The sequence below is a fragment of the Patella vulgata genome, chromosome 1 (assembly GCF_932274485.2).
Source record: "Patella vulgata chromosome 1, xgPatVulg1.2, whole genome shotgun sequence".
Lineage (NCBI taxonomy): Eukaryota > Metazoa > Mollusca > Gastropoda > Patellidae > Patella > Patella vulgata.
The window spans coordinates 68,256,475-68,283,756 of NC_065879.2; the positions used below are offsets into that span (position 1 = coordinate 68,256,475).

At 37.2% G+C, this 27,282-nt stretch overlaps 1 protein-coding gene across 2 annotated transcripts; it reads left to right on the forward strand.

The window, feature by feature from the left end:
- The first annotated feature begins 11,082 nt into the window (after positions 1-11,082).
- LOC126808773 (organic cation transporter-like protein) lies at positions 11,083-26,560 on the forward strand. Of its 2 annotated transcripts, none has more exons than XM_050533725.2 (11): positions 11,083-11,263; positions 18,549-18,715; positions 19,262-19,492; positions 19,824-20,026; positions 20,438-20,552; positions 21,801-22,018; positions 23,072-23,206; positions 23,872-23,954; positions 25,673-25,793; positions 26,115-26,187; positions 26,317-26,560. In XM_050533725.2, the coding sequence occupies exons 1-11, from the start codon at positions 11,122-11,124 to the stop codon at positions 26,473-26,475; spliced, it is 1,647 nt and encodes a 548-aa protein (XP_050389682.1). In that variant the 5' UTR covers positions 11,083-11,121; the 3' UTR covers positions 26,476-26,560. The 2 variants fall into 2 exon arrangements, with proteins under 2 accessions (XP_050389682.1, XP_050389681.1); XM_050533724.2 differs by lacking the exon at positions 11,083-11,263 and adding an exon at positions 14,383-15,047.
- Positions 26,561-27,282: the final 722 nt, after the last annotated feature.

Consider the following 27,282-nt stretch of genomic DNA (forward strand, 5'->3'; position numbering starts at 1 on the left):
CGCACCGGTTCATTGCTGGCAATATTCGTTTCCGACTGTCCGCTTCCGATATTGCTGCTGATACTTAAAGAGGTCCACGCACCGGTTTATTGCTGGCAATATTCGTTTCCGACTCCCTTATAAGTTTGGCCAATTCTGACTCAAAGTCACCAAGATCTGTACACATTATAGTGATAATGCCCGAGCACGAACCGTACGCGGCTCTATGGATTTTTTTAACCAAAGACAGTATGGCAGTGCTCGAATGACCAGCCCTTTATCCTTACCTCTCGCCAATTGAGAATCTATTTTACATTATTGGAAGTCGACTCTCAGAATATCACCGACTGCAAAATTTCCGGAGAGTGGAGCAGGATTCCACAAACAGTCATTCCATACTTTCAAACAGTGTCTAAAGAAATCTGTGATTAGGTTTAATCAGTAAGCTAATTACAGATTAGTAAATGACTAAGTTTGGCATTCTCAAAAGTCAGATTAGCTAATCTAAGACTAGAATTTCTCTTCATCAACGATTAAAATCAAGTTTTAAAATTTGATTGTAAATCAAACATTTAAATCACTGATTTCTTATAATCATTGATTAAAGAGTTTTTGTTTATCATTGACGAAAGGACCCAGTTACAGGAAGCAGATTACAAAAACATGACATTGTATTTGAGAACTGCGTTTCCCAACCTGGGGTTCAAAGGGATCAGTAGGGTGTAAGCAGAAGAAAACGCGAGTCGGTGTAAAAAGACATCCAAGTCAATTAGAGTATGAAATTTTTAGTATTGTAGAAATGTTTAGTATTGGGACAGTGAATTTCAGTAGTTGTTATCCGTCACATTTCCCAGAAGCGACCTAGTTAAGTTCACAATGGGGAGGTGCAAAGGTGTAATTGTCTTCACTACAATAGAAAATTCTCTCGGATTATAAACCTGTAACGGTAAATCACTTTGATCTTTGGGGTATATTCTATGCCCTGAATAACTTGAGGTCTGAAAGTCGAGGGGAATTTGGGGTTATTCTTCTGAAAGTTTTTCTTTAAACCTGTAACAGGTTATTCTTCCAGGGTAGGTTTTTTTTCTCCATAAGAAAACATGATCTAAGGTTTTTCTTATGGGAATTCTGGCATATTCTCATTTTGTGTACATGTAAACATAGACGGTTTATAAGCAAGATAAAGTCCTCGACTTCGGTTATGCTGGGGAAGAAAATCTTCAGAAAAAAACCATCGACAGAAAACCCTCGGCCTGCCGGCCTCGGTTTTTCTTTTTCTCGGGTTATTTTATTCAGTCTTTCTTTCCCCAGCATAACCCCGGTCTCATGCTTTATCCTACACTTAACATCCGAATTCATCATTATTTGTCAACTTGCAATATTTTCTATTTAAAGGGACCGTGCCAGATTTTAACAGAGTACGTATGAAATTTAACCTCCAAAAGGTGTATTTATCTTGTCTAAAAATTTCAGTTCGCAATATTGAGTCATTTTGATGTCAATGTCAAAACCGCTTATCCGGACACGTAACCCTTTTAAGATTGGTAATCTATTGCCGTTCCTTTATAGGTCTATAGCATGACCCACGTGCTGTACTAACGAAAGATATATTTCACCTACACGTTATTTTTATAAAATAAAAGTCTGGTTTTATCCAGACACAATATACATGTAATAGTGCTTGGGATAACGGTATCCGTTTCCAGATGACGACTAACGGGTTTAGGTTGTTTGAAAACGTATCACGTGTATTAAGTTAGTTGCTCGGCCCTAAGGTAGAGGATTTTAAGGGATTTTTAACACAAAATTAAGCAGTTTTATTTTCCAAAATATAATCGAGAGTAGCCCTTTAAATAAGACTCCAGAAGTAGGTCTGTCACCTGGAAGATGAAAATGTAATTATCATTTTTAATAAAGTTGTTCGCATCACTCCGCTTGACAGGTCTTTATTTTAACATAAACTGTGTCTATTTCATGTTTCGATGGAATTTAATTGGCCTTTTAGATTCTGCTTTTGCAATTTTTACACATACAACTAAGTGCCAATTACATAACATTTCATGAGATATATTAAATATAATATCATTTATTATATAAAAAAGTGAACATTATATTTGTAATTTTCAAGCTTCAAAGACCTAAAATACAATTATTGAGTTCGCTTCGCTATGAACTTGGCTGTTTTCATTTCTTACATCTCTTTGTTGGAAATATTGTGTGAGTATATGACACTGCAACAAAAAATGTAACAAGCTTTTTTAATGCAGCGAACGACATTATATTTCATAGTCGCTTGTGTCACCAAATATGCTGTCCTCGATACGCTCGACGAAACCTTAGTTTGGCTGAACCCCACCCCACCCCTTTTCAAAAATCATGTATACTCCCTTGTGAGCAGGCCCGTAGCCAGAGTTGGGTTGGGGGCGGGGAGGCGTACATCATATCAAGGTTTTAATTCTCGGTCGTTGCTTTAAGAACACACATCCTTTACGGCTCGAAAATTTCTTGCACTTTTTTTCTTCAGGGCGTAAATCGAAAATATATATAATTTTAGACAGTGTAAGTTGAGTATGCTAAGAATGTGTGTGTTAATTATGGAGAAAGGGGAATACGTGGTGTTAAAAATAAATAAGGGGAACTTAGTGGGTAAGACGCTGGCTCGCTAGCCAGGAGCTCTCGTGTTCGCTCGCGTTGTTGACCGAGAAGGTTCATCTGGATTTCCTGCCTGGTTGGTTACTCATTGTCAGTGGTGCAGAACGGAAGGTGGGAAAACCGACGTCCCGTGGACCTAAAATAACCCCTTACAGTCGGAATTCGATGGCAAACTGTATTAGCCCGGTAGATGCAGATAAGAAGGACGCTAAATCCCATTTCATTTCATTTCAAAATTAATGTCGTTTCATGCTTATTTGGTTCATAACTGCTTAACTGAATGCATCATGACATATTCATGCACTTAATTCTTTCTTCAACTACCCCCCCTCCTCTTCTCCCACACACGAGGTGATTAATATTTGGGCTGACTTAGACAAAGATTAAGTACAAGTCAACGTTCCAGAATATCACATTTTGTTTATAAAAATCTTAGTTTAAAATTTATTCAGCTTTCCAGAATATGACTGGTCAGAAAATCCGGGATTAAATCTATGATAAGCACTAAGAGACTTGTCTCCTAATGAGACAGTGCATGACATGTGTGGCTACTAGAGGAGGATACACGTGTAAAGCAAAAATGCCAAGACCACATTGGGTTGTTGCTCAATTTCTTCTTGTGTAAGTAAATGTCCAGTCTACACCCCCCCCCCCCAATAACATTCCAACTACATTATGTCTCGTTAGATTGTGAGTTTTCATTGTCTTTCTGTACATATTGAAGGATTTTAACCCCTTTGAAGAGATATCACCAAGAAAATAACCCAGAGGTTTGCTTTTGTTTCTGACCAGATTGTGTATATATTTCAGTTTAATACGGCTTCAGCGTTTATCAGATATTTTAGAAGCCCCCAGAGTTGAGTTTACTGTTTTTATCAGAGGTTTCAGAAGTTCATTGAAATGGATTATTTGTTGATCACACGATAATTCAGATCAATTGACGTATATGAACTAAAGGATAGTTAAGAGTTGTTGCTAAACATAGATTTCCTAATTTCAGAATGGCTAATTTTAGAAACGTTACATATTCATATTCATATCAAAAATGTCACCAATATTACGAGAAGATGAATAATTTCACTATTAGCTGAAACACAATTTAATTTAGACATGCTTATTTGATCCAGTTATATTAGCTTTTATCTTCGGTGAAATTAAAAAAAAAGGACCTTACTCTGAATCAGATTTTTATACGCCCACATTTTCATGTGGACGTATATTGCTGTCGCCCCTGTCCGTCCGCCCGTCCACAATTTATTTGTGGACACTACATGGTACCTTCGGATATGCGCGATTATCGACAGGAAACAACATCTTTGTGATATAAACATAAATTTCAGATCGCAATTGTGGGCTCTAGAATGTCCACAACCTTGATATACCATATTTTTTATACGCCCACATTTTCATGTGGACATATTATACCATCGCCCCTTTCCGTCCGTCTGTCCACAATTTTTTGTGGACACCCTACAGGTCGCAAATTTTATCCGATTTTGACGAAACTTGGAATATATTTCTGTCTCCTAAAGATCTCGGTTCCTTTTGATATTGGCATGTATCGGACCATAACTTCATCGATTATGGCCCCTGATCATTCGAAAAATCACCTTTTTTAGCTTGTGGACACTCTAAGGGTCACAATTTTTATCTGATTTTTAATGAAACTTGAAATGCATGTTTATAACCCAAAGATCCTGGTTTCTGTTGATATTCGCGCATATAGGATCGTAAAGTCCTAATAAATTCCCTTACACGGTGTGAGTTTGGAGCCGTGGTCCTTCAGTGGTACTATCATTGTTTTTCTATTTTATATATTTCAGCTATCCTTCATAGATAAAATGGTTGCAAGTCCCGATCGGTTTACTGGAGTTGACAGTGTGGATCTGTGTCGAACAGGGCGATGGCGTTGTAGAATACGCATGAAGATAAGGCCAATGGATGGCGGTACACATCAGGGCTTAACGTATACCTCTCGAACATGGCCCTTCCATCCACAGCAACCCGTTCATCAGGTATTTACAACCAGTCCCTTACGCAAATGAAGTGACGACACCACCCACATGAAGTGTGAATGACACTAAACTGAGACTTGTTTGAAGTGAAAAACTTGATATCCGAAGTGTTCATTTCTACCAGACTTCAAAAATCACACTTCGACTGAGTGCTTATAAGGTGTTTTCTCAATTAAACCCAATGCTTATCGAGTGCTTTGCTTACTTAACCCAGAGTTTGTCGAGTGTTTTTCCTCAATTCAACCCAGTGCTTATTCAGCGTTTTGCTCACTTCAACCCAGTGGTTATCGAGTGTTGTGCTCATTTCCAACCCAGTGATTATCGAGTGTTTTGCTCACTTAAAACCAGTGCATATCGAGTGTTTTACTCACTTCAACCCAGTGCTTATCTAATATTTTTCTCACGTCAACTCAGTGCTTATCGACTGTTTTGCTCACTTCAACCCAGTGCTTATCCACTGTCTGGCTCACTTCAAACCAGTGCTTATCGATGTTTTTTTCTTCTCACTTCAACCCAGTGCTTATCGAATGATTTTTTCACTTCAACCCAGTGCTTATCGGGTGTTTTTCTCACTTCGACCCATTGCTTATCAGGTTGCAGACTTCAACAGTGTGAGGCCTAGGTCACAAACCAGGTTAGGGTCCTGTATTTGATCCCAGTATCGGTCAAGAAAGTTTCCCCAACCCCCGGAGATTTTCTGCACCGTTCGCCTGATCAGTGGATCTAGGGCATTGCAAAGGACAGGGTCTAGTTGTGATAGTGATTGGGCCAAAAAGTCAAAGTTCCGTTTATAAATTGTCGTCCACGTAATAAACCTGTGTAATTCAAATTCAGAAATGCCATATCTGGGCTAAATTTCCCTCGTAGCACACTGGATTATCACAGTTATGAAACAAAATAACACTTTGATATTGATTTTTTATTACTGTTTTCATAATATTACAATACAATTCCTATCATTAACAAGTGGTTCCCATCTAAGATACAACAACATTTAGCAAAAGAGAACAGGAGGAATATCAATAGGGCTCATCCACTCATTGTCACGATGTTTCATGTAGAATTAGAAACAAACCTGTTGAAATATTGTAGCCTTTATCGCGTTCACACGGTTTCCGAAAAAGTGGGTTAAGTTTGAATCATTGAAGTTTATAGGATTTGTTCTCTCATGACCCATATGCTACACGGCCAAATTACATTCACAAGCTTCGTATAGCTGCATATTGATGGGGTTGTGATCTCATGCTTCACACCAAATCTGAAAAGGATCTGTTAAAAACTGTGACCTCTATCGAATTCAAAAAGTGTATGATGAAGGGCATAACTCCGAAATAATCGAACGGTCGTCAGCAAAATGAAATGGGGTTTAACGTCCTACTGTTCTGTTCCTAACCTGGGCTAATGAAGACGGGGGTCGTCAGCAAAGAGGGAAATGAAATGAAATGAAATGGGGTTTAACGTCCTACTGTTCTGCTCCTAAACTGGGCTAATGAAGACTCCATACAGTGTGCTATGAGGGAAATTTTGCCCGGGCAACGGCACTACGGCCAACTCTTATATATCGAGTTCCAATTGTCAAGGGATCTTTTACGTGCACGCCAGTGTGTACACGGGACCTCGGTTTTTCGTCCCATCCGAACGACTAGACAGCTGTCCTTGTCAGGCCCTCCGTCCTGCATCACTGACAAGGGGAAACAATAATTAGTACAATCAGGTGTAATATTCCAGTAAGTTACGGTTTAATATGTGCCAAAATTGAACACAAAATGGGTCCTCTGGACTGTCCACAAGCTAAAAACACAATTTCGCACAATAAGGGGCAATGTTAAAAACCCATCCGATCCCAGATGGTTTGGATATAAACATATATTTAAAATTTCATTAAAATTGGAGAAAAATTGTGACCTGTAGAGTTGTCCACAAAACAAATGTCAACGGAGGTAAATCTGGATGGTTAGGGGCAGCGTCATAAAAATGTGAGTGCATAAAAAATAAATATTCAAGGGCAGGTGGTTTGTAATTTGGATAGTGCCAGACTATAATCCCTTACAGTTTACACATTTCGTGTGTTTTCTTGCATCTTTAACACACCATATTCAACCCAAAGGTGACTAATACAAGCGGATATTCAATGTTACTATCAATCACCTCCACACCTTATTCGGTCACATTCATAGTGCTGGTATTCTAGATGGATAACTTGAAATTTAAAAAAAAATATGTTCAGTTCAATGTGCATTCCGAAAAAAAGTAATTATATTTATAGTGTGGTTATTTCCAATAAAAGTATGGCAAGTTTGGATATGGAAAGTAGAGACATCCAATCTTACTAGAAAACACTAGAATCTTTTGGAGAGAGGGGGGGGGGGTAACGCCCACTTGATACAAACTAGGTCATTTCGGGACTAACATATGGTTCCATTATTCGTAGGGGACTTTAGCAGCGGGAGGATACCGAAGGACCCGGAGAAAACCCACGAGGTTGGGCAGGCGACCCTACTCTGCCTGAATATTTAAAGAAACTGAGATCTTTGTGTTATAAAAATAAATTCCAAGTTTCATCAAAATCAGATCAAAAAATTTTGACGTCTAGAGAGTCCACAACCTTGGTATTAGGCCTACATATTTTTCCATTATTTGAGTACGAGGAGCAGCCCGTTTGCCTGGCAATTTCAGTCAGATTTCCACAAACTTGTTATTAATATTATGGTGTGATGGTGATATATTTGAACGGTTTTTAAAATTGGATAAAATTGTGACCTCTAGAGGGACCACAAGCTAAAAACAGGGGCCATAAAAAAGAGAGTTACAGGTATGCGCGAATATTGAAAGAAACCAGGATCTTTGCGTTATAAACACACATTTTTAGTTCAAAATTGCGACCTCTAGATGATCCACAATCTTGGCCATTTTGTTGGGCAATTTCGGTCTTATTTTCACGAAATTTGATCTCAACTGTCATTAAGATGTAAAAGTAATATTTTTGAACGTTTTTGAAAATCATATAAAAATTGTGACCTCTAGAGGTTCCACAAACTGAAAACATGATTTTTTCGTACAGACAGGTGCCACAATTCATGAAATTCTGTTCTGATGTGTGTGAATATCGAAAGGAGCCAATAAATTATTACCTCTAGAGGATCATAAGCTAAATATGCAAATTTTCGTACAATCAGGGGCCATTGCGTGGATATCGCAAGGAACTGAGATCTGTTGGGTTTTAACATATATTTTAAGTTTTATTAAAATCAAATAAAAATTGTGACCTCTAGAGTGTCCACAAGCCAAAAAACAATCGGGGGCCATAATCAAAGAAGTTACATGCCAATTTTAAAAGGAACCAAGATCTTTGGGAGATCAACCTATATTTCAATCTTCATCAAAATCGGATAAAAATTGTAACCTGTAGACTGTCTACTAATTGTGGACGTATATTGTCGTCGCCCCTGTGCGCCAGGCTGGCAGTCTGGGCGGAGGGAGGGGTGACGACAATATAATGAGTGCGTATAAAAATGTAAGGTGTATCACTAACTAGCAACCTGTTGAATTGTTGTTTGCTCAACTTTATATATCTTGATAAATGGTTAGCGTTGTGAGAACAATGTGGGTAAACAGCGGTGGATGATAATCCAAGAATTCACTATACCTGTTAAAACAAGATTTTGTTACAAAGGTGTGGATGACGGAAATATACGACTATATTCAAATGTGGATGCATACAAAGGATTACCTTCTATTGGCTGTAATCAACATTCATCCATTCGGGTCACAAGCTTAACTATCTGGAAACATAAAATTATCTTTTTAGATGGGATGATTCTTCTCAAGGATAGGGGTCTGAGTTATAGTGAGAAAAATATACAATTTAATTGCCGCCAATTCACGAACAATCCGCATACTTTTTTGTTTTTAAAAAAGGGTATGTAGCGACACTAAAGGTTGCATTTATGCTCCGGGCATCACACCTTTTCCTATGGGACATCTGAATAAGAGACTGTCGTACAAAGTGACCATCGGAATAAAAGTTTGAAAGATATACGGGCCATAGCTGTCTTTGAACTACACGGAATAAGGGAATGTATTACCAAGGGGTAATCAGTATAACTGAACATCAGATTCTCAGACCGCCCAACCGTGTATCAACCTCAAGAACCATTGAACTAACGGATTTCAGATCATCGGCCCGTGTATGGAATAACAGACAGGCAAGGTGACAGAAAAAGTTTACTTCAATTCACCATCATTTTAAAGGAACGGATTCTCGCTTGTCTGATCAATTTCATAATGTACTGCGATATTTCCTTAGAAGAAACATTTTCAATAACGCCTACAGTAACTTTTTTTTTACAAATCAATTTTGTTTTTAAACTGTATATATCAAACAACTTTTTCTCCTTTAAATAAATGTGTTCTAATTTTAAACATCTAAAAAAATCGTCTCAAATTGAAGCAATTCTGGTTCTTATATTGAACAAATTAAATAGAATTTGTGCTTGATATCAGGAGACACTGTGGCTCATTGAGTGAGACGTCGCCACACTAACCGGGTGGTCCCATGTTCGATCCTGTCATTGGGCAAAAAGGTCTTCTAGATTTTACACCATGGTTTCCCCTTGCCAGTGGTGCAGGGCATAGGGCCTGTCAAGGAGAGAGAGAAATGGAGTTTAATGTCCACTCGACACAAACTACGCCATAGCAGGACTAACACATGGCTCAATTTTATTTTAATTATTTGGTTGTAGAGCTCTTTTGCAGTGGGGGGGGGGGGACCTGGGGACCTGGAGGAATTACACAAACAAATAAAACCCGACAATTTTTATTCGATTTATAAAAATAAAACGTGTGAATATATCACAGTTATACACTAATGATGGTTGAGTTGAAATTTCGTGAAAATCGGACAAAAATTGTAGCAAATAGTGTAAAAATATGGTATATCTTTTATCCGATTTGGATAAAACTTTACATATATGTTTTTATCATAAAGATCTTGGTTCCTGTTGATAATCACACATATCCGAACTTAACTTTATGGATTATGGCCCCTGATTGGTCGAAAAATCACATTTTTAGCTTGTTTAAAAACCGTTTAGATATATCACCATTCCACCATAATGAAGGTTGAATTGGAATTTCAGGAAAATCGAAATGAAACTGCCCGACAAAATGGCCGCTCTTTGTACGCAAATTGTGTATAAGTATGTAATACAAAGGTAATGGACCCTCTGGATGATACTTAAAACATATCTTTATATTCCAAAAATCTCAATCCCTTTTGATATTTGCGCATTTAAGACCATAACTTTGTGGATTATGGCCTCTGATTGTACAAAAAATCATTTTTGTTTTTAGCTTGTTCTCTATCCATCTCTTGCAAAATGTGGGCGTATCCTGCCGGGCAGCCGCTGGTTTTATGTATCTTATGGCCAACTGGAATATTTATTAGACAAAAATGTATGATGGAAAATTGAAACACATGTAACAATTTTATTTCTCAGCTATAATAAATCAATATAGCCTGCAATGTGATATAACTTACAAAATCTTACTTTGCTTTACATTAGTCCATTTTTTGGATGCTTCATTTAGATCCAGTTTATTTTTTTGTAAAGCAATTGACATCCAATTTCATAAGGGATTGGTTATTTTAATAAAGTTTTTCTTACAAAATCTTCTCTGACAAACTACAGTTAAGCATCACAGCTATTAGGCTATATACTACAAAATTAAATGAGAGCCAACCAGATGTAAGTATGTAATACCAAGGTTGTGGACCCTCTAGCGGTCAGAATTATCTGATTTTGATGAATGTCTATATCCCAGAGATTTCGATTCCTTTTGATATTCGCGCTTATCGGACCATAACTTCCTGGATTATGTCCCCTTATAGTACGAAAAATCGCTTTTTTAGCTTGTTTTCTGCCCATCGCTTGCAAATGTGGGCGTATCTTGGCAACCACTTATGAGTCATCTTGACTTAAATGAAAAAAAAGTAATGTAAGCGGCAAGATAAGATGATGAATGACCACGATTTAGTTTTACTTATTATAATCTTCAGTCTTATCAACTGCGAAGCGGATGGTGGAGGTATAGTACTAACCTACCGCATAGCAACACCTTATTTATAGTTCTTGGATTTCACCACTATAATTATCATCGAATATAATAATTGAAGAAACATTTGCCGTATTTGCTATATAAAATAAAAAGCAATTTAAAGACCGGAAAACATTTTGTCTTGGAGAAGGTGGAAATAATTTTGTCTTTGAGAAGGTGGAAATCTGACAACATTGTGTTTTATTACGATTAAGTAATTGTTTGTCGCGAGAGAAGAGGGAGATATGTAATCGTCAAAAGGAACAGAATTAGAGATTTGCTATTTATTTGTTGTCTTAGAGAGGGCGGAAACACATTGTCTTAAAGAAACAACCCCCCCAATTATCCGAGAGAAGGCGAATCTGTGTAATTTGGCGCCATGAAGGATTTACGTCATGTGGACGTGGATGAGGTACTGGATGCCCTGGGAAGCCCAGGAAAATACCAAATGTTGATGTACTTTTTATCCACATTAACTTTTTTTTCAGATGCTTTTCATTCACTAAGTATAGTCTTTATTGGTAAGTTAATGCCTTCATAAATTATTCAGGAACTTTGGAATTGATGCCTGGGTTTACAATTATTCACATCATAAAAGCTAGACTAAAACCCACTCCTGCTCTCCCTTTAATTTTTTAAAGCATATATATATATTTAGCATTAAAATCGTCCAAAAAGACCAAAATTATTCTGAGGAACTCTTAGCTGCCATTTTGGCAACCTACGGTTTGCCATTACTTGGGCAATATCTCCAATTTCGAAAATATGCCCAAACCACCAATTCTACTTTACCTCTCTGTGACCCTGATTTAAAAAAGGTAACTCACAGTATCAATATCCTATTTAAGAAATTGAAAATATTTCAGCTTCACTCCTTACATATCCCATTCTAGTATCACAGAGAGGGGTTTAAATCTATGTCTGTTCTCCAGTCCATATTCAGATACAAATCTGAATTAAAAATATTGCTTTAAATAAAATACGGCTGCTGCTTTTCCAAAGCTACATTTCACATCGCACTACCACTCCATAAAATCGTGTTTTTCCACATTCTCAATATTGTTTTTCTTTTTATCCCCTTTAAATCTAGTTTATTGACTGATGTAATACATTGATATGGATTATAGATACATTCCACATTACAATCTGTTCACAATAATTTACAATGTTAACCATTCAAGGGGAGTGTCTACTTTTCACAATTGTCGTTAATTACTTGTGAGCAATCTGTTTTACAGAGAATTACGAGTCCTCTAATATGCCTAGCGAATATTCACTGCTGATCAGTGTGACTTGTGAGCCGATCTCACACTGATCAGCAGTAAATATTCACTAGGCCGCTAATATCACTGAGGGGGATGACATCGGCGTGGGCTAATCAGCTCGCAATAAACCAGCTTTTTTCTTTCTGCAAATTTAAATCCTAGAAGAACATTTCTTTAAAGTAAAAAATAAATAAATGTGTTTGAATTATATCGTGATAAAAATATTTCCTATTTACTGTAAAGGAGTATACATAGTGATCAAAAGGCACCATTATGCCCGGACCAGTACACTTTGTGGAAGCATTTCATGGGCTATCGAGCCAATGATTGATGCCATGTGATGAGAGATTAACGTCCACTCGACACAAACTAGGTCATTTTGGGACTAACACATGGTTCAATTTTATTTCCATAATTCGCTTGCGTGTAGGGGTCTTTAGCAGTTGGAGGAAACATGAGGACCCGGCGACCCTACTCATTTTTGTCACGTACAGCCAGGGAATCGAAACCACGCCAGTTGACTCAATGACAGACCTTATGACACAACAGGCACGCGCAAACCATTCGGCCTTCTCCCCCACCTGCAAATCATTCGGCCTTCTCCCCCACCTTGATTAGATCAGTGGTTCTCAACCTTTTTGCCAACGGCACAGCTTGGAACACGTGAAAAAATAGCGGCACACCTGGCTAAATATATATGAAAAATATTTGAATTTTGCAATCCCCAAAGCGTGGCAAGTCATAGATGGCATACAACCGTATACAAAGACTAGTCATAGACACATAGAATGACTCAAACTGAATAAAAAAAACCCCACAGCTATGAACTTATACCAGTAGACACCAGTAAATACTCAATTAGGATCACGTGGCTTTTCGATTTTCTTAGTGTGCCGTTCAAAATTTCGCGGCAGACTTAGGAAGATCTCACGGCACACTGGCTGAGAATCATTGGATTAGATGCATCTTTTGTCTTATACATATTATACTATTTGGTTAATATTATTGCATGGTCCACAAACGAAATTTCAGACAAGTTATAGCATAAGCTCGTAATCAGCTCAAATCGGCATGTCTTTATGGACGGCAACGCTAGGCCACACAATTGTTACACTGCCTTTGCCAACGTCCTATTCAGTCAATGTGGAGTGGAGTGCAACTGGTGATCCATACCGGCGGATTCTACACCAGATATTGACTTGTTTCGCTGTATGAACAACTGAAATGAAGAATTTACTATTGACCTTTACCATAGTTGTCTGGACTTGGTTTCTATTTTGTTAAATTCGATATAATTGCATTAAATCCTCTACTGAAACTTAGCTTCGTCTTCATTGTTGATTTTCATCGAGGCAGCTCAGTAAGATTGAATACCTTCAAGAACATAATATAGCTAACACAGTGGTTCTCAACTCTTTTCTTTTTGCCAATGGCACACCTTGGAACACATGCAAAAATAGCGGCACACCTGGCTAAATATATATATAAAAAATATTTGAATTATGCAAAATAAAAACATGGTAAGTCAGACGGAATAAAACCGTAGACAGAGACTTGTAGTCATAGACACATAGAATGACACAAACTAAATAAAAAAAACCCCACAGCTATGAACTTATCAGTGAATACTCAATTAGGATCACATGGTTTTACACGTTATCTTATTGTGCCGTTCAAAATTTCGCGGCACACTGGCTGAGAATCACTGAGTTAACATATCTGATCTGAAATGAAATGAAATTTAACGTCCTACTGTTTTACTCCGACCGGGCTAATTATATATTCAAATAGGAGTTCATATTATAGTTATTACTGTTATAGTCATTACTATTACAGTTTTTACTATTTTAGCTATTACTGCTGATGTCCTAGCATGTTTATACCTTGTTTTATAAATAGGAATATCTTCAACATTCAATGTCTTAAACATTAATGGGACAATTCTTGTTGACCATTCTATATTGTTTGATTTTAGCTATTTCAAACAAAACAAATCAAAACAAAAATGGAATGTTCATAAAAATTGTGATGCTAAATTTAAGGTCAAGCCCTTTTTGAATCCATAATATATATCTGCATAACGTAAACAAATCCTTAGAAATTAAACAAAAATAAACTTTTTAATACATATTTTTGGGACCCTGTGCAGAAAAGCTGTTTCCACTACTTTGAATACGGACCTGAACATATTGGCTGATAACTGTAGTAGATTATGTAGTAGATTATGGGGACGGAAGATTAGCACAAAGGTCACAGAAAGGTTAAGACAATTTATGATTAGTCAGAGCAAAGTGTGAGGGAGAATAAAGAAATTATAGGGTTTTAAAATATGTAATTATAAAAGTTTCAGAGACACCTTAGTTCGTGTTGTAAGGACGAGTATGTTCTGCGAATAAGCTCCACGCAGGACGCTGCTCTATACGTAACTTCAAACAAAATCAACCGACTACAACACCAACTTTTAAATTGGAAACATTATATAATACTCTACCCAGATTACGTATTTGAAATAACAATTTGTTTAAATAAGGATCTTGTGATCAGGAAAATTTGGAAGGTTGACTATACGGATTCTTGGATTTCGTGACGTGAATCATCGACTATAATAATTAAAAGAAATATTTGTCGGACAGAAGGTGAAGTTGGCTAATTTTTTGACTAAGAGAAGGTGAAATTTTTTAAAAAGGGGAATCCGTGGAACCATACTGCTATAAAAAGAAATATCTGCCCAAGAGAATCGCCAAAAGAAACCATTTAAGTTTGGCTATTTATATTTTGTCTTGGAGAAGGTAACATTCTGGTATCGTCAGTTTTCATTCTCGGGGAGCCGGTGGAAGCATTTAGAGATATAAAAAAAGAAATCATCCGAGAGCAGGTGAAGCTGTGTAATCGGACGTCATGAAGGATATGCGCGATGTAGATGTGGATGAGATACTGGTAGCCCTGGGAAGTAGAGGGAAATACCAAATGTGGATGTACTTCTTATCCACATTAACTTATTTTTCTGAAGCTTTTCATTCACTAAGTATAGTATTTATAGGTAAGTCTAAATTTCAGAAAATGGCGAATTTATGTTGCGAGTCTGAAATTAATTACATTCAAATCATGATATCATTTGTTCTTGCATAGCTTGCTTGGAGGTTTATGTAATTAAGCGCACTCAAGAATGAAAAAGGTCTTTATGAAGAAATGGCTGGTTTGTTCGTTATATTTTCGTTATATATGTCTAAGAGAATTAAAGATGGTAGTGTGAAATCGATAGCAACCGAGGTAAACTCAAAATGGACGTGATTATCACATTTATTATTGTTAATTTTTTGACGTTATATCGCGACTAGGAAATGGAATTCGGAAGACGACCACCGTCAAGACCGATCGCATTTGTCCCTTTCTTGTAAATGATTGTTTTGTTTTTCATTTTGAGTGAAGTCTGTATTATTACAGGCACGGATGTCCCCCGGATCCATTCACTTGTTTTGTAATTTTGTTGTTTATTGATTACAGTATCTGTGTAATCTGTGTCTTGTCCGCAGGTTTGTCCTTTCGATGTTGTTTACGTGTAATTCGGTCCTCCCGCACTTAATCTTGATCGAATTGAATAATTGTTGAAATAAAATGTTTTAAAACGAATGTTCGTTTGGTTTTGTATTTCTTTATTAACGTTTATTGGGAAATACACCTGCACTGAAGTGTATAAGCGAGAACGAGCAGTTAATGTCTGCGCTGGACATACTTGGTCATTCCGGGCTTTACATGCGCATAGGGGTCTTTAACAGTGATAGGAACTAGAGAATCCAGAAAAAGGTACACTGTAACACAAATTTCCGTGAAAAAACGTAAAAAATTCCGGAAACAAAAATTACCAGGAAAATTTTATCCGTATTTGTTTTTCCTGTAATTTACAGAAATTCCTTCAATTAACATAAATTTCATTTTCAAATTCAGAAAAAAAAATCCTGGTAAATTTTCTTTCCTGAGTATGAAGATGATAAAAAGTTCATTGAATTAACCATTGACTTTATACCTGTGCGTCAAATAGCTTTATCTAACGTCCGCTTCAACCGAAGTGATATCGCAGATAATCTTTAAACATAACCTCTTTGCGCTAATTTATGAATCGAGAGCAAGGTATCACCAGCCACTCGTCAGTGGTTGGAGGCTTTCAGTGGTAGACTCTGCTATAGAGACAACCTAACTTACACTGGCCAACGGGTTGTACTATCTGGATTTAAGCCTGCTTGATTACCAGATATTTCAACCTTATCACACGAGGCATTAATACATATTTTTACATATTTATGAAAATACTTACAATCTGATTTCCGTATGATGAATAACAATACACTTTATAGATCTTATAAATAATGGAAATTAGATATACATTTCAATTAATATACCAAACGTTACAAAATATGATTCTTCATATTATGGTTAATCCATTGAAATGAATACTATAACATGATCATTATTATAAATGATTATATATGTATACGATTACTTATCGTTGTACCGCTTATCCCATAAAATAACAGAATTAAGTCCATTACAGAACGGAATAAAACATTTTATCCCTAAATTTCACGGAACTTCCTTGTCATTCCACCGTTTATTCCGTAAAATAACAGGATTAAGTCCATTATAGAAGGGAATAAAACATTTTATCCCTAAATTTCACGGAAAGTTCCTGTTAAATACTGAATATTCCACAGAAATATATAAAACACCTAATTTGAAGAAATAATTCATGCTTTTAACACAATTTTACCAAAAAATCCTTCGATTAACAGAAAAAAGGTGTTAAACTACGGAATTCGGCCACATCAAAAATGGATATTTTTTACAGTGTAGATATACAGGCGACATCACTTTTTATCACGTATGTAAAAGCCATTTTAAAATGAAATGAAATGGGGTTTAACGTCCTACTGTTCTGCTCCGACTAGGCTAATGAAGACGGCCATACGCCATACAGTGTGCTATGACGGAAATTTTTTCCAGGGCAGCGGTGCTATGGCCTTTTCTTATATCGATTTCCAACTGCCAAGAGTTTTTTTTACGTGTACACCAATGTATACTCTGGACCTTGGTTATTCGTCTCATCCGAATGACTATATGTTGTCCCTTGCCAGGCCCTTCATCCAGCACCACTGACAAGGGGGGGGGACGTCGGAAAATTCCGATGAACTGTCTCGGCCAACGCAGGGATCGAACACGGGACCTTCAGGTTAGCGAGCCAACGACTTACTCACTGAGCTACCGTAGCTCCCAAGCCAATTTGAGAATCGTCGCCGTTAGATATGTCTGTGATACAGAGAGAGAGAGAGAGAGAGAGACTTGGAGTCCAACGTCCGCATGACACAAACTAAGTCATCTTGGGACTAACAATGTTCACTTTTTTTTTCAATAATTCGCTTGCGCACAGGGTCTTTAGCAGTGGGAGGACCCGGAGAAACCCCACGAGGTTGGACAGGCGATCCTACTGTGACTCGAAACAACGCCACTTGACTCAATGACATACCTTCTGACCCAACATGCACGGGTTAACCATACGGCCACCAAACCCCCTATTTATGATACAATCGTTAGGTGTTTCAAATCTAGGAGATGTTTTCAGTTCGTGCAAAATACTTTTAAGATTTTATAAACAATTCCGCAGACAACTTTGTTATTCAGTTCAAGAGTATTAGAAGTCTTTTAGTAAACAATTAATTATTACTCAAATCTTCAATTTTACACATACTTATCTATATAAAGCCTTTTCAATGATTTGAATAAGCAAATCTAGCGATCACTTCCGAACGTGTCCATGGTTCCAGTTGACACTTTCAGACCAGCTGTTTGAGTTATTTCTGCACTAATATGACTCTTAATCTGTGTCGTTCCTTTAAGTTTGTCAATATGCCATGACTCGAAGGCCAATATGGTCAATCATATCATCATATCAATAAATAACAGACTGAATACATATTACGTAATGTGTATGGTTTATGGCTGCTCACATATAACTATAGAAGATAACTACCAGACACGTTAATAACAAAGTCAATAATGGTCAAAAGTTCATCCATTTTAACATTTAATTTGACTTGAAAATTTACCGTATTATTATATGCGCCCATATACCTCTCAAAGACGATGTCGCGTTTTAAAATGGCAAGCTGTGGTTGCTTTCCCAGGGTTTCTGGAGGTATCGAAGAAGCTGATGAAAATGTTATTGAGGAGGATTTTAAATGTGATTTAAATTTAACGACGGATGTACGCTTGGTTAATGTGGATAATATTTTATATAGTCTTGGAAGTAGTGGAAAATATCAGATAACTAAATATTTCCTTTATTACCTCACTATGATGTCTGCGTCATACCATGCCTTGGTTATTGCATTTATAGGTGAGTTATGTTCAATTAAGGGGAGAAATAAAAGTGTGTTTAACAAAATTCTTGAAATATTGTATTTGGCTATGGTTATGTTCTAGCGCTTTTCCAAGCCTCTAGTAATGATATACCATTCTCGTTTTCAAAATCTGATCACTCTATCAACAGGTCAACTAAATCCACAGAAATGTGCAGCGCCACCGGATCTACCCGTCAACCAAACTGATGACATATTTGGTAAATGTTCTATTTTGAGTCAGAATGAAACTAACGTTACTTCCTGTATCTATGGTTACCAGTATGAACATCCACCGGATATGTCCATTGTCTCTGAAGTAAGAATGCATTGATTATTATGCAGGAACTGAATTTTATATTTAAAACGTGCCCCAGTGAACATGAGTTGATGTACAGCGCTAATAGCGACAATGATAAAATCATGTTATGATTCATGCGCATTATTATGCTATCACCAATTGGTACATAATATATTTGTATTCGTTGCCGTCGAAACTATTTCGAATGGGGCAATGAAATAGAACTATCTCTAGCATTGCTACTTTGATGATGTGAGAAACGTAGACTATTTGAGATTGAGTAATCTAAACTATCTCTACAACTGCTTCTCATTGTGAAATGAAAGCATGATATTCTTAAGAATTTTAGCAACGAACCGCCTCAAACCTTTTTTGTCGTATGCTGGCCGATGAAAATGTTACGATTGCAGAATTTTAACGAATTGCGCGGCGGTGAACGAAATTCGCCTAGTCAGTCCCTCAACATAAAAAGATTTACACGCGATTAAGCTTGTCATTGGTGTGTACACGGGCACCTTGTAACTGCAATGACAATTTTATAATATGTGATTCCTCTGCTTTCAGTTTGATCTTGTATGTGATCAAGCGGCTCTCTCAGATTTATCTCAAACTCTGCTGAATCTTGGTATGGCAGTTGGATCGTCTACCCTGACGTTAGCATCTGATAAATATGGTAGGAAACCTATCTGTGTATTGAGTCATTTGGGATGTCTTGCTACAGGTATTGGTGCTTCATTTGCTCCTAACTATGCCGTGTTCGTGGTGATGAGGTTTGTCAATGGAATTGTCCAACAGGTATAATATTATTCTTACGCTGGATTTACACTATCGACGTTTTATATCGTAAATTTGAAAATCTGATCTCATTTATTCCGAATATAAGTTAATCATATGTATCTCGTTACATTTAAACTACCCGATACATTTACATCGTACAAGAAATCGACAGTGTAATTCAAGCATAACATATTATCAACGAATAATAACAACAACTTTAATAATAATCCTGTTTGTGGCCAGACTTTATAGTTATGGAACGTCTTTTAGTACTCTCATTTGAGGACGTCATAAAACTAACAGCCATTTGTTTTTCATTTTTATCGTTTTGATTATTTATCGTTTACAGGGGACCGTATTAACGGCAGTAACGTACGCCATTGAAATATTTCCTAAAGAAAAGAGAAGATATTGTGGATTCTATGGTTTGTTAATGTGGAGTGTATGTGTTATGTCCATAGCACCTATTGCTTATTTAACTCGTATGTACAGCTGGAGAATCGTCTACCTGGCTCTAACTAGCGCTTCTTTATATTCCCTTATACAGTACTGGTGAGTTGCCCCCCTTTATTCACTATTGATACCCCCTCTTATACGATATTGGTGGAATCTCTCTCTCTCTCTATCTTTCTCTCTCTCTCAAGGCTATTGGCGGATTGTCTCGCTCTTTATACAATATTGGAAGGTTTCCTAGCTCTTTATACATTCGAAGGAGACCGGTAGGTCGTTAAAGCCTATTTTATTTCATTTTGTTTTGTATATTGTCGGCGGGTTGTTTCTATCTATATTGTTTGTGACCCCCCTCTCTCTCTCTCTCTCTCTCTCTCTCCCTCGTGGTGGGTTGTCTCCCACAGTACTGATGATTTTTGTTCTTTATTTATACAGTGTTGCTGCGATATCTTCATTTTCATTTTTCGTACAATACTACACAATGGGGTGATGCCAATTTTCTTACTTTTCAAGGATAACAGATGAATCTATAAGATGGTTGGTGGCTAACAACAGATTGGAAGAAACTGTCAGACTGGTGAAGAAGGCCGCAAAAATGAATGGTATTAATGTTAACGAACCATTGAAGGTAGTTTTGTCCTCCATAGCATTAAATATGAGTTATCCCCCTTCCAATGACGATTATTCTGAGTGAGAGAAAATTGCTGTTCTGATCTGGGGTGCCTTGTAGGTTGCTCCAATCCGAGAACGCTAGATGTTTGATTCGGGGTCAATTTGTTTCCATCTGTCTCCCACACCCCCTTAAATATATTGGGATTGTTGCCTGAACTCTAAGTGGGACACTACCGAGTGGATAATCAATCTTATTTAGAGCTATTGTCCGTGTCTCGCATGTCACGACTTTATAGATTTCTAGATTTTTCGACTACTCAGAAAGAGGAACACTATCAATATTATTTATGCCAATGAAACGGCATAAATGATCTACAACCCCATGCCTAGAACATGGAATTTGAATGTCCACTTAGTGAGCGATTCGTCGAAAATGGGTTAGTATTATTTATAGCAGACAAATTCGAAGACTCGCGTCTTTATTAATGTCTCAATTAAACATACATTATGCAAGAGCTAAATCTGCCTATTGCAGGCCTCTCTTTAGGCCTGAATTGTTATCTAAATTATTAATTAGACATTAATTAGCTTATCCAAACCATAATCATTTCTCGATGTCATTGCTAGTCTGCGATATTTAGGATGATTAAACTTAAAAATGGATAATTGTGTGCGTATTTTGCCTGGCAACCGCTGGTTTTAACAAGCGAGAATTATCAACTCTTTATCTAATCTCCTATTATGAACTCATAATGTAATCTAGGGATAATGCTACGTTAAAGGCTCAATACCACTCTTGTTGTAACTGAATAATATGTCCCAATCTTTATTCTGGCCAACAAATTGTACTATTTTAGAATATTTCAATTAATTGATGATACAAATTTCATCTTAACACACCTTATTTAAAAATTTTGAAAAATTCAACATAATGGTTTGAAACGTCTAACGTAAACCTTTTCAAATGAAACTTCAATTTAAAAATATTTTCGAACCCTCTGGACAAGTAAAATTGGATGTAATGGATAATTTACACAACAGGTAGGACACTTAAACATCTAGTACTTAGATAGAGATATTATTTATTTTCTGGAGCTTTCAAGCCAGCAAGAGTGTTATTGTCCCTTTAACTGCTCATATAATACACGATAGGGTTGCCGGAAGAGACTGATAATTTGGTTCGAAACCGATAGAATGCCCTTCCAGCTACAGATAAAGCGGTTGTTGGGCTTACGTTTTATTTTCTGGCAACTCTTGTTTATAGTTAATCTACCAGAAAGAGTTGTTACCTGTTGATACTGATAAACCAACCGATAAACTACTGGCTGTAACATTAGATACGGGCGGAGACGATAGGAAACAGAAGAAGGCGTTAGAAGCAGGGGTGGAGAATCGGGTCGTTCATGTAGAAAAATACACACTTTTGGATATATTTAAAAGTAGACGCTTGGCAATAACATTGATTATAATATGGTTCATGTGGTAAGTTTATTTTTAACTGTTAATTTATGTATTCGTATGTGTTATTGAGAATTCCTACCAATACATGGCCAATTTGGCGTATATTTATGGCAACTCGAGATCACGTTGCAGAAACACCACAGAACTGAGATTTTACACCACAAACTGGGGCCAAAAAGCCATTACCAATGATGCCAGATGATCAATGATGCGTTCAGATACCGAGATGACTTTTACGTATTCTTTAAAACTGATTAAACCATAGTCATAGAAACAGCATGAACAGAAGTAAAACGATAATTTGATGTATCTTTAATCATGGTGTTTTGACAGACTAATAATGATGCCAGTCTTTATCCATTGCCTTTGGTGGTAGTTTCCGGTCTTTCTTATTCAGAAACATATCGATGAGTTTATCATTGTTTATCTTATGTACAGAATTCATCACCATCAAACTATAACAAATCAGTATATATGAACCGAAGTTGGTTTCGACACATGTTTCTGGATCAGATCTTACGTCAAACAACATGGAATGAAACACCGACACTCGGGCTTAGACTGATCGTCTTATCACTCCATACAATTCAATTCGGACCGTCTTATTACGGTTACCTTGGTCTGTTTCTTCAATGTAATTCGATTTTCGAATGGGCCGAAGGCGGTTGCCTAATTTGCTTATGGGATAATTCTAAAAAAGGAGATCATTATACTTATTACGTACGTGTATATGTTTGTTTTATACATTGTCCATGTTGACGTTCCATTGCAGGTGGAGCGACGGTGGCTTGCTAGCCTGGGAGTCGCGTGTTCGATGCCTGCACTGACCAAGATATTTCATCGGGATTTTCCCACGCGGTTTCCCCCTGTCGGTGAAAAACCGAGGTCTCGTGAATACGTTAGCGTGCACGTATAAGATCCCTTGGCGATTGGAATTCGATATAAGAGTAGGCCATAGTGCCGCTGCCCGGGCAAATGTTCACACATAGCACACATTATGACGTATGCCCGTCTTCATTAGCCCAGTCGGGGCAGAACAGTAGGACGTTAAACCCCATTTCATTTCCATTACAGGTTTACAAACAGTCTGACATATTATGGTATTTTCCTCACCTCTGCAAGCCTGGCTGGTAACATCTATCTGAATTTCTTCCTAAATGCCCTAGTTGAAGTTCCTTCTGCATTTATATACTGGTTTACTATTGACAGGTATGGGATTGCTTCTGGTGCTTCGTAAATTATACGAGTTTGCGTCTTCGGACAGTTCGTTAGGGAATGCAACCAATGCTTCATATTTATGTGAGCACATGAGTAAAGCTGATACCATTAGAGATTAAAGTAAATTTGGTATTAAATGATAATGTTCTAATTTCATCGCTTTTGTATATTATTTTAAAGAACGGTCCGAATAAATATAATTTCCCAGAATTATTAAATCCACCTTCTGCTCCCATGTGTCTATATTTGCATAGGCATCTAAGGGACAACTTTGACCAAATACGAACAAAGGGCACAGTCCGTTCGGTAACATTGTTAAATGAGAAATTAAGAAAGGAAAATATATGAGAACCGTAGGCAGTCTAATTGTCATATTTTGTTTGAAGGCTCTAAATTTATACTGTCTCATAGACATTTTATACAATTTTGATATTTACTTACTATGGTTTCATGTGGAAAGTGACATAGGAAAGTTTGGATATGTATAATGGTGAACCTAATTTGTATTGTATCAACCAAACAACTGGATACGCGTCCCTATTAGTACCTCACAAATGGGTGCCGAATTGAAGAAATCTCGAACCCAGGTTATTCTAATTGTTTATTATCCACTGAGCCACTACGCCTCAAATTGATTAAAGGGTACTATTTTACAGTATTGGGAGAAAGAAGACGGCAATGCTCTTTCATGGAATTGCTGCATTCGGCCTAATAGGTGCTACAATACTAAGAATGTACGGTAGGTAGACGTATACAGTGTGGTAATGGCTGTTTTGAATTATACTACATGTCGAAATAGTTCAGTCAATCTACGGTAAATTTATAGTAAGAGAGCTAGGTTCAGGTTGTTTCGAAAATTGCGTACAAAATTTCTACTATGCTAGATGAGTGTACAGCGGTGCCCGATACTCTGAACCGTGATTCTTAAGTTGCGGGTGCCCTTCCCATGGGGGTGGGGGTGGGGTCCGACAAAAAGTTGAAATTTCGAGTTTAATTCAACTTTCGTGCATAAATCGACCATCTTCAAATGTCGCCAAAAACACTGCTTAAGAAGACCCCCGACCCCCCCATTAGAACACCCCCTTTACCTCCCTGAGAGATGAGTTAATTCGACTTCGGCGTACAACATTAGTGAAACCTTTAACGAAACGATTAATGTTGTACGCGGAATACGAATTAACTCATCTCTCAGTGGGGGGTAAAGGGGGCGTTCTTAAGGGAGGAGGGAAAGGTCGTGGGTCTTCTTAAGCAGTGTTTTTGATGATATCTAAGGTTGGTCGACGTATGCACGAAAGTTGATCGTTGTACGGAAAAGTCGAATTAAATCGTAATTTTGGTTATTTCACCCCGTTTTGTCGTTCTTATCCGGGACAGAAGGGGATTTCGCGTTCTTAATATAGTGTTGTGTTCTAGCGGACCAATAGTGAAACTTTTAACGAAAAAAATTATGTTGTACGCGGAAGTCGAATTAACTCATCGCTCAGGAGTGTAAAGGGGGTGTCCTTAAGAGAGGAAGGAAGGGTCGGGGGTCTTCTTAAGCAGAGGTTTTAGCGAAATCTGAAGTTGGTCGACTTATGCAGGAAAGTTTATTGTTGTTCGCAAAAGTCGAATTAAACTCGAAATTTCGACGTTTTGTCGGACCATCCACCCCCATGGGAAGGGGAACGCAACTTAAGAATCAAGGTTCCGAGCATCGGCCACCGCTGTCCACTCATCTAGCATAGTAGCAATTTTGTACGCGATTTTTGAGACACCCTGAACCTAGCTCCCTTACTATTAAGGCCACCTTGAACAAATGGCAAAAGAGGTTTTCTAGGTACCATTTTGTTCATGGGATCATCCTCCACAACATATCCAAAGTTCTCTAATTTTTGGACAAAGCTATCAGCGTGTTTCAGAAAGTTCGAATCGTCTTATTTTAAAAGAGAAACTGTTGTCAATTCCAGACAATCTGGATGTTGTGTCTGGCCCAGCTGTAGCATGCACAAACGGGAGGTACATGTATCGTGTGGCTTCATTCAAGTTGATGTTCCAGCAACTAACTTTGGATTTTTTTAAAATCAAGTTGTCAGACCTAAAAACCAGGTAGTGCATGTTTGGCAACTGTGGAAGCAAGAGGTCAGTACATGGATACTACCTGACTGAACACGTTCGACTCCTTTCTGGGCAATAAAGCAAATCGCCACCCCCACCCGCTTCTTTGTTTTCATAGTATCGTCTTAAGTTTTACACACAAAAATCTATAAAGTTCTGTTTATTGACTGAAATATGTCTTGATCCGAGCAGCGTCCGGGGCAGGAGATAAACGAAATAAGAGGCCCCAAAGTATAATTAGCGGCCAAGAAACTGTCTGTTGTAATTTGTTCTAGATCAACACTTACTTTGACTCGACTAAAATTATTTATAGGTAACAAAGTCTTTAACTGTATTATCGTTTTATTTTCGTCTGTGTTTTAGACGATAGTGAGGCTGCTTCAATATCGGCCACCATATTTTCGTTAATTGGTAAACTGGGTATTTCTGGTTCTTTTAATGTTATATTCATCTACACACCGGAAGTCTTCCCCACAAATATAAGGTAAAGGAAAATAATATATTTACTAATAATACTTCAATTACATCAATCGAACACAACAGTCGATTTAACTTGTAAACAAACAAATCAGACGAAATGAATTGTGTTCTTATTGATATAAGAGATTGACCAATGGGATGGTCTTTCAAGTCGAGCTTTAAGAGAAGTGTGCGCTGAATTATGGAAAATGTCTATGGCGCAGAAAAAAACAAAACAAAATATTAAGAGAATCTGCTACAATTGTTAATAATTATGTAATAATATGGTTTAACAAATGAATGGCGTCTGATCGTAATACTCAATACTAATAATTTTTCTCTCTAGGAATATATCATTTGGAACAGCCTCTACTGCTGCCAGGATCGGTGGAATGTTAGCACCATTTTCCAGTCTTTTGGTAATATACTTTATTATGAACGGGATAATATTTGCACCCAATTGAATATAGCTAACAAAGTTTTAAATTACTCTCCCGTGTATTGAAGTAAAACCACGGTATTAATTAAAATGTCCTTTTATATTTCAGGCTGCAAATCTACCATGGGCACCGGGAGCTATATTTGGAGCATGTTGTTTAATCGTGACAATTACCATTTTATATTTACCAGAAACGATGGGCAAGGAATTACCACAAACCATGGAGGATCTTAATAAACTTTATGATAAAAAGCAGGGCAATGCATAAACTTTATGATAAATAGGGAGGACCATGGATGATTTTCATAACCAAGGACCATTGATGATCTTAATAAACTTTGTGATAAATAAAAGGATTGTGGGTTGTTTTAATAAACTTTATGAGGTACTGTGGGATCATTAATGATCTTCATGAACTTTACATGTAGTATAAATAGCCATTCGTGATCTTAAACATACATTATACAAGAGCTAAATCTCATCATTGCAAGTCTTTATTTAGGCTTCAGATGTAATAGAAATTACAAATTAGATCTCTATTTACACAACAAGCACAAAATCAACTCTGTAGACCCACGGATGGCTTGGATTTAAAAAGGATTTCATTGATTGATTAAATTTTTAAATGGCGTCGTAAGCGGAGATTAACCGTTACGTTGACGTCATACTCCCGGAAATTTTAGATCGAGGCTAAATGATAGAGTGTACGAAGCGAGGCCGTTGTAAAGCGAGGCCGCATGTCAGTCAATTTGATTGAAAGTTCGATTTTTATACGGCCTTGATATTATGTTTAGTTGTGGTTAAAATGAGAGTTTGGATGTCGGTACAGGCGATACGTTTCAAGTCAGTAGCTTGAAGCGTATATATGGTATTAGTGTCAGTGGCCTGTGGCACGAAGTAACAGTATATTGTCGCATACATAATATATTATGTCAACGCTTGGGCGATATAATATATTATGTCAACGCTTGGAACTAGGATGGAGGTGACTAGGCATGAACTTGCAACGATAGATTTAATTGGCGCTTTGATAACCAATGAATGCTTTGGAGACATATTTTGGCGGTATTTTCCA

Excerpts from the sequence above, each read along its gene's own strand:
- LOC126808773 (XM_050533725.2), top strand. The coding sequence starts at position 11,122 with ATGAAGGATTTACGTCATGTGGACGTGGATGAGGTACTGGATGCCCTG. Across the intron at positions 11,264-18,548 it reads ACTAAGTATAGTCTTTATTG|GTCAACTAAATCCACAGAAA; the intron begins GTAAGTTAATGC and ends CTCTATCAACAG. Across the intron at positions 25,794-26,114 it reads GTCTTCCCCACAAATATAAG|GAATATATCATTTGGAACAG; the intron begins GTAAAGGAAAAT and ends TTTTCTCTCTAG.